The sequence below is a fragment of the Orycteropus afer genome, unplaced genomic scaffold, assembly GCF_000298275.1.
Source record: "Orycteropus afer afer isolate SDZICR_OR568_19922 unplaced genomic scaffold, OryAfe1.0 scaffold00098, whole genome shotgun sequence".
Classification (NCBI taxonomy): domain Eukaryota; kingdom Metazoa; phylum Chordata; class Mammalia; order Tubulidentata; family Orycteropodidae; genus Orycteropus; species Orycteropus afer.
Genome location: NW_006921685.1, coordinates 5,835,706 through 5,847,325, shown reverse-complemented (window position 1 = coordinate 5,847,325; position 11,620 = coordinate 5,835,706). Strand labels below are relative to the sequence as shown.

Below are 11,620 nucleotides of genomic sequence, written 5' to 3'. Positions count from 1 at the left end.
GCAAGGCCCCTTAGGTTGTTAGAAGCATCTTCTCTGTGGTTTCAGGGGCACCTTGTACTTGGCCTTTCATGGTACTTTTTACACATGCTGTGGCCTTAGGGGTAATTATTTTGCAATGTTTTTGTGAGATAATACTCATAAAGTGCTTGAGCCTGGCCTAGAATGGCTGTTATTGTATACTTGTCAATCATCCCCATTCTAAACTCTTTCAGGAAAGGGACTCTAATCCCAGTGCCTAGCACAGTACCTAGGATATCGACAGACACTCAATGAACTTTTGATGAAAGAACAAACGAATGGAGTAAAATGAGTAAAAAAGTAGCAAAGATGAGGATGAGTAAGATTTTCTAAAGTATTTAAATATCTATAAATAATAAGCACACAACTCTTGATTTTTCAGTGAGAAAAATCTTTATTTAAAATGATTCTTACTAGCTTAAATAAAATGCTCTGCAAATGAGGCTTTTAAATCCAATGTATTAAACCCAGTAATACCAGTCAAGGGTTCTCTACCATGTCCCATTTAATAGAGTTTGAATGAAACACTTCATAATTCTGAGAATATGTGCCTTTGCTTAGAGAAAACTTTTCAAAGCACTGTCACATTTCCTGGAATTTCATGCTCATAAGAGAAATTCTATAATGCCTAAGGCAGCTAAACAAGAGTGATTATCAAATTCAGAGACCCTTTGATTTGCTCTGATGTTATTAATAGTATCTTTAAATCATGGAGACTACCCATACATTAATTTTGGTAAGAGAATAAAAGCAAGAAGAGGATCTATACTATTGCTATGCACCTTTATTTACTAAGATATACTTGGTGCTGTTAATACCTTTGCCACAGAATGTTAATAAGTATTTTAGCAAAAAGATACAATATGGGGACAAAAGTGAGAAGCTTGGGCAGACAGGATTTAGCTAATATCTCAAGGCATTCAGGGTTCTTGGAAATGCCAAGCATTGTGTACAATCTGGAGCCGCTGGGCCTTGTTTCCTGGCATCGATGTTTGTTGAATGTCTGCGGTTGCTGTGGTATCCATGGTGGCTTCTCCCTGGAGATCCATGGTTGTGGTCATGTCAGCGCTGTAGGCCTTATAAGCATCAGCTGATCCAGGGGTCACTAGTGGGTCAGCAGCTGCTGGAGGGACCCTGTCTGCCCTGCAGGGCCCCTGGCCAGGCTGGGAATGTGCCCCTTAGGGAAAGCAAGAAGCCCTTCGTGGGCATCAGGTAGTACCTCTGGAAGGGAAGCTGGGTTTTCTGGATTGGCAGAGTTGGTTTCTGGCATAGGGGAGCCTTGTGCACCTCCTTCTCCCTTCTCAGGGCCTTTGGTTGTAGTGACTGGGGAGTCGAATTCCAGGGTAAAGTCACTGCCCATGGCTTGATTGGGTGGCATTCCTCCAAAGCCAGGCCTTATGCTTCCGAATCCTGGGAACATAGCTCCATAGGCCATTGGGCCTCCTCTGCGTCCCTAGAAAAAAGCCATTCACCAAAGATACCATTATCACATATTATAACTACACGATGCAATTTTATGTGGTCACTTTCACCGAGGAACCACAGAACCTGGTAAAGAACAAAGAACCGGCTGACAGCTTCACGTTAGCACATTTTCCCTTAAATTGGCTTTGAAATTTAATGGAGAGGATTCTACACTTTTCTGGGTGTGGAAGCCTACTTCTGGGAAAGGAGATGGAGGCCCTTCACCATGTCTGGTTGGCATGGAGGGAAGGGGAGCAATGGTGAAGAAGGACAGAGCCAAGATTCCAGGCATCCTGAATGCTGCAATACTCAAAATTGAAACTTGGTTACTTTAAATGCGCTAACTTCTAAATTTCGTCTGAATTGCTTGCAACACTATTGAATTTGTTGTTTTGAAGGGGTTACGTGGTCTGAGAAGGAATGCGAATTCTGTGTGAAACACACCTGTCTTTTTAGGTTTGAAGCATTTACAGTTTAGTAATGATGGCTGATCAGGAGCCGTTTCTTCTGTGATCATATATGAGATGCGGCAAAAACAATTTTACTTCTAGGCAGCATAACATAATGGAGGACAATGTGTTATACAGCAACGGGCATTACTGTTCTTAATCTGATAGGCTGAAACCTGCTTATGAGAGGTTCTATCTTTCAAGAAAAAAAATATCAGGACTATTTTCTTATATCTAATATCCAAAGTCTAAGTTGTGAGGTTCTGTGGGATTCTTCTCAAATTCAACGTTCAAGAATGGTGATCACTCAGAAATCATTATACAGAAGACATGATGAAATGTTTGAATGCTGCTTTACAATCAAACTTTTGGTTTTGGAGGAAAAATCCAAGGTTCATGCTCCATATTTGGCTACATTCACGGCCAGTATCTCTTGCAGCCACTGATCTGTGACTATTCTATGCTGGCCACTATTTTAAAAAGATGACTTTGAAGACGTTACTCACTGCCATTTCTTCTGAGCTCGTGATGCCAACTCTGGCAGGGGCATTCTGTTAAAAAAGAAACATTGCATCATATTTAAACCAGCTGCCTATTACTTTTTTAGCTACTCAAGACAAAGTTAAAAGGCATTTAGTTTTCCCTTAAATCTTAATATTAATGCATGTTTTAGAGGCAGAGTAGAGAGATTGAATGATTATTGAATAAATACAGCCAATTTGTATAATTCATATCAAATATTTTCTTTAATACCATTGTGTGTACGTTTTTGTCTGGTCAGAGTTATTCAAATAGAAATTGTACTGTGTGCCATTTCAGTTGTTAATTCAGATATTCCGAATCTATTTATTTGTGGTATACAGTGTGAGGCCTGGATTTTATAATTTTAGCTCTTAAGAAAACATTTAACTAAAAATGGCACTTTAAATCAACTATGCACTTACCAATTGATTTGCTCCAGAGGACATGTAAAACATTCCCGGATAAAGCTAAATATAAAGACAATAACCATCACACAATGCATTTTCCAGGGGAAAAATTTTTAAGTAAATTACAAGCACAGAAGTGATGTGAAAAAACTTACTGGAGATTGTTTATTTTGTGGCATTGGCCCTTGAGATATCAAATGGGGTATTGGGAACATCTTCAAGTAATTAATACTTGCCATAACACATGCAAATCTCCATTACACTAACTTCTGAGAGTTATAGAAAAGATATTTTCAGATGGATTAGTATGAAAAATAAGTATTTAATATTTTAAAATAAAAGAACTCCATTACACTTAGAAAATGGAAGAAGTTTAAATTTTTATTATTTTTTTGAAGTATAGAGATCTTTTTTCAAGAAAGTGTTGGAGATCTGTACTTACTGAGGGACCTTGTGGACCAGCAAAATCCATTCCTGGTAACTATATCACAAATATTAAAACTACCAAATAGTCAAAATAGACAAAGTGAACCAAACGTACTTTAACCTTGGTTTATGATTATAATAAAATCTAGAATAAGTTTCCCCATTTTGCTTTCTTTTAGTGTTTCTGGGGTATGACCCTAGATTTAGAATTTAAGTGTACAATTCAATTATTTACCAATATGACTCAGGGAGACGGGGGCATGCCTGTCATTGTAGAATGGAAAGACATGAATTTTGGAATTGGAACATACTAGACTTGTATCCTGGCTTTGCCCCTAAATTTTTGTGCAACCTGGAGCATATTTTGTAACCTTTCTGTGTCTCAGTTTTATCCTTTATAAAAAAGATGATAATATCTATCTTTACAGGATGGAAAGTGGGAATTCTACCGCTGAGCCACCAATACAGAGAGGGCAAATAGGGTGAGATTTGAAAGTCTGAAGTTTCAAACACATTGATGCAAATATACCTGTTGAGCATCATGTTCTCTTGGTCATATCCATAGGAAAGAGGAATGTAGTGGGAGGAGACCATGCATCCACAGAGAATTAAAAGATTTCCCAAAGTCAAATCTAGAATACTAAAGACATGGAAAAATAAAATCATGCTTATGTTTTAATATTGGCTTAAATGTGGTGTCTATTTTCTTAAAATCCAGAGAAAGTTTAGAGATAGGAAAATTAAGAGTGTTACTGGTTAATTTTACACACAAAGTTAAATGCTCTCTTTTAAGAGTCTTGTGTTCTATTCTGATCCTGATCGCGATATATCCAAAATCTTGTTTGAGATTTACTTTTCTAAGTACTCATATTTTGGGCCATATAATAAAACTGATAATCCACGAAAGGATTTTTTATTTTACTGAAGAAAGTTTAATATTGTTTTATTTTTTCCCTGCCACCTTGTTCCAGAATCTCATTTTGTTGTAGGCTATCTCAATTACTCATTTTTTCTTTCAGTATTTAGGATATTGTGTGTTAACAAACAAATTTTATGAATTATAGTGCTGTTGCTAATATCACTACCACCACCACTATGAATATTTGGAATAAGAAATATTTGAAAATAATGGTTACCTGAGGAAGCATGTTTAATCCCTGTAATCTTCCCAACTGTCTCATTGTCTATCAAGGAAAAAATTGGGTTAGTGTTTGCCATGTGTTTTTCTTTTCTGTGTAACTCTTAACTGATTTCTCAGCATATGACATTATCACACAAACTTTGGAATGGGTCAATTTGAATAACATAAAAGCAGATAGAAATCATTACTGAAAAGTGGAAATGTTAAATATTGTATGGGTAACAACAGGTCTGCCATTGTTGTTATTATTACTATTAAAATAATGAGTTTTTTTTTTTTTTATCATTAAATGAAACAAAAAGTACCATATTAGTATGGTTCACACTGAAGCATAAGAAAATCGTTCATTCAACTGAAATATAACTGTGATTATGAGAACACTGCTTCATTGAGTCTTTTCCCTTCCTGCATTACTTACTTGGCCTTTTATAAATTCAGCCCAAAAAGAAATTTGAAAAAAAAAAAACAAAAAACAGAGAAATAAAATAACTTCTACCTCCTTCTCAAATAAAACAGTCCTCAACCTAGTGAATATAAAAAACATTGGGAAAAAATAGCAAAGTATAGATAGGTTGTCAAGAAAGCCACCAATTCAACAGAAAGTCAATTTCATTTTTCAAAGAAAGAGATTTAGAGTGTTTTGGATTGAGTTTAAGCTACAGAGTGAGAGAAAAGCCCCGGTGAAATGAGTTTCCACGTGAAATAAGTATTTAACCAGTTTCATTTTTGACTGTGCTCCAACTGTCAGGGTGCAGGGAAATGTTGCAAGGTCTTGTGAAAAATTTGTAATCTTAGAACTATTTTTATATTCATAACTATAAATATTTTCTATTTATATCTGTCAAAAACTTCCACTTTCTTGGGTTTTCTAAACAGAATGTATATCAGTTATGAGATCTACAATAAGACAAACCCAAGCTATATGGCAGCTATCATAGTATAATGTTAAAGCTCTTTATAGGAATTCTTCTATACAATAATTTTATACAGGTAAATTTTTTTTCCTGGGAACTATATTAGATATAATATTATAAAGAGAAGTAATATAAACTATTTGTGATAACAGAAAAAATGTATTTGATTAATGTGGTAACGATATTATGGTAGCAATTATATTGACATATAATACATATTAATGTATACTAGGTATTAATTGGGAGCTCTGGTAGCATAGTGGCTAAGGCACTTGACTGCTAACCAGAAGGCTGGCAGTTCAAACCCACCAGCCACTCCTCGGAAGGAAGGTTGGGCAATCCTACTTCCGTAGTGATACTGCCTCGGAAACCCAAGGAGGGGTCGCTATGAGGCAGGGCTGACTCGAGGGCACATAACAACAACAACAACATGGTATTAATTAGGAGCTCTGGTAGCATAGTACCTAAGGCACTTGACTGCTAACCAGAAAGCTGGTGGTTCAAACCAACCAGCCACTCCTCAGAAGGAAGATGGGGCAATCTACTTCTGAGTGATACTGCCTCAGAAACCCAAGGAGGGGTCGCTATGAATCGGTCCGACTCGACGGCACATAATAACAACAACAACAGGTATTAATTATTAGTATTACCTGGATTCACATACAGATGCCATTTTAAAGATTAAAGCACTTGAGTTTATAATGGCAGTAGAATTACAAGATGAGGCTCTAATAAATGCTATAAGCTTCTCTAAAGCTGCGCAGGATGACAGTTGCAGACTTCTGACTAGGAGAGCTGAGAAACAGCCCATCATGTTTCTCCCTTATAAGGAACATATCAATGTCAAGATTAAAAACAAATACTTTGACGTACCTCAAGGCTCAAACTAGCCATGCCAGGGGTCCCAGGTTGCTGAGGAAACATCTAAATGAAAATAAGGATCATCTTGAGTTCTCCTAGGTGAGAAATTTCCTTAAATGAGTAATATTTAAGGGCCAGATGAGAGAACACCGTTTTGGTATACATCCAATTGATTTGAGCTTCTGGGCAGAATGAAGCACAATTTGAATTACCTAGGGAATTAATGGGAGCTCTGGTAGCATAGTGCCTAAGGCACTTGACTACTAACCTGAAGGCTGGTGGGTCAAACCCACCAGCCACTCCTCGGAAGGAAGGTTGGGCAATCTACTTTCATAGTGATACTGCCTCGGAAACCCAAGGACGGGTTGCTATGAGTCGGGGCCGACTCGACAGCACATAACAACAGCAACAGGGGATTAATGTAATATTTAATAATTTCACTCCCATACGAATCACCTACTCTGTCTGCATCTTAATGCTTTGTTGCTTTAAAAGCAAACTTTGTTTAAAAGTTACATTAAAAATAAATGAGAAGTAAAGCAGCATAATTTAAAAGAAGGCTAAAAGTGATTCACATTCTTAAAAAAAATTACATGTGAAAGCAAAGGGACAAACCTGAGCTGAATTTCACATGGTTTTGACAAACCTCCATGTTTCTGGCTTACAGAATGTGGCATGGATCTTGGTAACCAGCAAAATTGTGTGCAGAACCCTAACTTACTTCCCAAAGAGCTTCAACAAATCTTCTGCCATTTTAGTGAAAGATTATTATGTATAAAATGTTGATCTGTGTTTACATTTTTGGATCATCAGATCAAAGGTTGTTTTTTCCTTAAAAAAAAAATTATAGCATCAAGTACTATTAATTTTACTGTGTTCATTTAAAAATTGTTCAAAACAATAGCTATATTTTAAACTAGATTTTTTAGAATTCAAGTTCTTTTTCTTCTTAAACCAAGCATTATTAATATATGCACAAAACCAGTGAAAAATAGAGGATGGATGAATAGAAATTAGAATAATTTCTAGACTTGGGGGCTCTCTGGTTGTTTGGATATTCTCAGTATGTAGGGTTAAGAGGTTGTAATGTCTTCCTTCCTTCGTTTGTACCACAGATAGTTTTGGAGTGATCACTAAATGTATCGGGATTATTTTTCTATTATAAATTAAAAATTCAGGAGTATTCTCCTAAACATGTTTCCTTCCTCATGTTTTCACACAAGTAAAATCCTACCATTTAAGTCATGGTGCACATGTCTCTAAATTATTCAGTTTTGGAAATAGATATAGAGGAAGTAGTTATGAACAGAATAGAGAAAATGTTAGCTGTATAGACAGGGAAAGTGATTGTGTGTGTGTAGTGGTCATATTCAGGATTTGAAGAGATTTGAGAACAGAGTCCTCTTCCCCCACATTAGCCCTTTCTTTCTATCTGCTCCAAGTCACAAATTAAAGAACAATACGTAAATTGGAAGGAGCTCCGGTGGTGTAGTGGTTAAGGCATTTAGCTGCTAACCAAAAGATCAGTGGTTCGAACCCAGCAGCCACTCTACAGAAGAAAAATGGGGTGGTCTGCTTCTATAAAGATTTACAGGCTTAGAAATCCAATGGGGGTTGCTTTGATTCTGAATTCAGTGAGTTTGGTTTTGGTTTGGTGTGTAAATGGATGTCGTAGTTATGTTTGTGTGTCAACTTGGCTGGGCCGGTTGAGTGGCTGGGCAGCTGGTGGTAGTTATTCTCTATGATGAGGCTGGCAATCAACTCCATGGTGGGATCTACCACAAGCAGCTGAGTAGCTGCTTTGGGTATGTGGTCTGCTTCCTGTATATAAGCAGCAGCTTTGGGAATAATTTCTAGCCTATGGCATGTTTGGACCCTGCATGTAGCCGCACTGTTGTTCGGCAGCCTGCCATGCTCTGCCGACCTTAGGATTTACAGTGGACTTGAATTAATGGTCTGCTGTGTGGTTTGGTAACATCAGGACTGTGCCATTTTATTTGTCAACCCTGGGCTTGTTAGCCTCAGCAGCCAGTAGCTGCCTGAGTGAAGAAAAGCCTCTACCTTCAGTGAGCTAGGAGCTAGAGGCAGAGCCAACGCCCAAGGTTGAGAGGCTTTCACACAGCCACTAGAGCCTGGCACTTTGAACTCAGACTTCTAGCCTTCAAACTGTAAGAGAATAAACGCCTGTTTGTTAAGGCCATCCCATTTGTGGTATATTCTTGTTAGAGCAGCACTAGGTAACCAGAACAATGGGAGATACATATCTTATGCAGAAGTAAAAGGTGAAGAACAGGTGATTTGGTGGCTAAACAGTTGACAATAATAAGCACTTGACCTGTTCATCAGAATAGCCTCAAGTGATTCAGGTGTGGGCTAGTAGAGACTCAAAGAACATAAAGACATTTGACTGATAGTGGTGGATGGCTGAGGCCGACTGCAAGTGTCAGTATCATACAAAGGTAAGCTGAGATAGCAGCCTTTTCTCTCAAGGAATTAAAATATTCTAGAGTTCATTTGAGGTAGACTATGAGCTCCTGAAGACTAAGAGCATGTCTTATTTACCTTTGTCTCTAGTACCTAACACATTGCTGGCTCAGTAAATATTTGCTGAATACATATAGCAGTTGAATAAGGTCATCGTGATAGCAGAATCACATGCTATTGGTTGTAGTAGTTCAGGACTAAAAATATTGTCTACATTTCTATATGAGATAATTCCAATATGTGATAGAGTAGATCAGGTGTAGAACTGTAACATACAATTAGCCCAATGCCATGACATGTTTTGATTTAGGAAATTTCAGTTCTCAGTCACACATTCTAACCTTTACAATGTAAATTTGTTGGTTAATCCTGGTTGTTGTTAGGGGCTGTCCAGTTCTTTCCTACTCAATAGCGACCCTACGTACAGCAGAAAGAAATGCCACCCAGTCCTGTATCATCCTCCACTCACGGCAATGTTTGAGCCCATTTTTGGTTAATTACTAGCATCAAATCTAGTTGCTTGCTCAGTTTTAGAACAATAGTAACTTTTTGTTCCAATATTGTCCTTTTTAAAATGAAGAAAATGTACTTATTTTGGAGAAATTTTCTCTTTCCAGTTCAATTTCATAGTAACTGAGTAAGTAGTTGATAATTACATGCTCAAAAATACTAATTTTTTTTTCCTGATATCAAGTAAACGATAATAAAATTATGCCATGCATTGTGGAGATTCCCATATATATTTAAATTTGAGTGAGTGGAATGTGGCTGAGAAATTTTTTGGGGCTATTTAAAAATTTTTTTTTGAGTAGAACAATTATGTTTAGGTTTAACTTGTGGCTCTTTGATGCTAAGATTGAAGTGTGGGCATCTGTGGAAAAAGGTGTCAAGGAATCACATTATTACTTTTGAATCAATAGGAACTAGCCACTGGATTAATTCAATTCAAATGAGTCCAGGTCTGAGCTCTCTCAGCCAATGTTCCCCGAGTGTAGTCTTGTGCCCAGCAATCTAGGGCACACTATAGAAGACTGACTTACCGGCACCGCAAAACTCACTCCTAAGAGACACATGATCAGTATCAGGTCCTTCATTTTGAAAAGTGGGATCTAAAACAGAATTGGGTTGGAGAAGTAAATCAGATGATTAAAAGATAATATTTTAAATAAATCTGAGTATCTGCTCTTCAGAAAACAACCAGAGTAAAATAAAAGTCTAAATACTGCTAAACAACTGGTTTGATATTTTCTCTGCTGAATTTATCAGCTTTTTGGAAGGAATTGACAAGCAGTTTAATTGACAAGAATTAAAAACCAGCTAAGCCCTTTGGTTATGGAGCTACCACCTAAATGGATATATAGGAATAACCTCCATGCATACACTCTTTTTTTTTTTTTTTTGATAAAAATATACACAACAAAACATACGCCATGTCAACAATTTCTACACGTACAGTTCAGTGACACTGTTTATGTTCTTCAAGTTGTGCAACTGTTCTTTGTCCTTTTCTAAACTATTCCACCATTATTAGGATAAACTCACTGCCTATTAAGCCTCTCATTTAACCTTTGAATTGTTTTGTTGGTATTTTTAAAATATACTTTAATCAGTAAAATAAAAGTTTAAAAATCTCATCCATTAAATGAGACATTAATTTATTGAGTATCATTCATAGGGGTTCATACATTGTTTTCCCTCCAGAGTAAATTTTGAAGTGCATTATGTAATACAACCAACAATCATTCCATAACAAACCTTTATCTGCAGACATAGGGTATATGATTATATATTTAGGTTACTCAGATAGTTATGCCAAAATCTATCTTTTAAAAATAAGAATAAATTGAATATTTTAATTTCCTTTGATACTAGTGGAAAACCTGTCTCAAAATTGATTTTCCTTACGTTTCCAAATGAATTAGCTTACTAAGTTTATTCTATGAGTTTGAAGACTCTTTACTCTTACATTAATGGAGATCTGACTTAGAGATTTACTTTCTTCTAATAATTTTCTAGATTAGGCACAGTCACTAATAATCACTAATAGTAAAAAGAAGAAAAGTCTAAAGATAAATATTTTTTGCTTCAGTTAGCTGAATGTTATTAGGCATGTCTGCTCAGGGACATGCAAATGATTTACAATAAACTATTATTCAGCATTTGGTAATACATGAAGATAAAACCTTTTTTAAAAAAGCTGCCTGGAGATAGGAAAAAAAGAACATACAGGAAGCACATGTAAATCATTAAAACCACATTTTACCTTCAATGCTGACATGCACTGTGCTCTCTGGGCCTGGTGATGCCAACTAAGATTAAAAAAACAAACTCACTGCTGTCAGAAAAGAGGGTTTACAATTTTTCTGGACTGTACCTGGAACTTGCTGTGTACCTCTCATTCAGGGATGATCTGAAACCTTTATTTAAAGTGCCAATCCTCCAATCAAAGTGAAGCAAAATGGAGGGAAAAAAAAAACCCTCTGCTCCTGCAATTAACCCATACCTTTTTATTGCATGCAAGAACATTTGCCCAGTAGAGTCTTATTATTTTTAACTGTAGCTCAGCCCCTATGTTTATTCAGGAAACTCAATTGCAGGGGAGACAGAAAAAGAGCAATGGCCATGAGTTCTGAAGACAATCATTTTGGTGAGCGGGAGGGAGGGGATATGTACATAAAATAGGTGGAAACAAGTCACTATTTAGTATTTTATCCGCAGATAAAGCCAGTGACCCAGTGCCAGCATTCTCAAATTTTCACCCTCATTTTAATTGCGGTATAGTGACTTCCTTTCCTCCCCTGAACACACAAGTCTAGGAGGAAACACTTAAATAACTATTCGGGTTTGAGAGGATGAAAATGTTAGCTGGATAAAGAACATGCTGTGATTTTTTTCTCAGAATTTTTTATTTTCGTATCTGGAGATAATAGATTA

The 11,620-nt window shown here is 36.6% G+C and overlaps 1 protein-coding gene across 1 annotated transcript; it reads right to left on the bottom strand.

The window, feature by feature from the left end:
• Nucleotides 1-938: 938 nt before the first annotated feature.
• AMBN (ameloblastin) lies at nt 939-10,964 on the bottom strand. The gene is given in 11 exon segments (XM_007942818.1): nt 939-1,153; nt 1,156-1,471; nt 2,438-2,482; nt 2,876-2,920; nt 3,016-3,075; nt 3,303-3,341; nt 3,816-3,926; nt 4,423-4,470; nt 6,215-6,265; nt 9,727-9,795; nt 10,950-10,964. Coding segments are annotated over 11 exon segments (1,014 nt in total).
• Nucleotides 10,965-11,620: the final 656 nt, after the last annotated feature.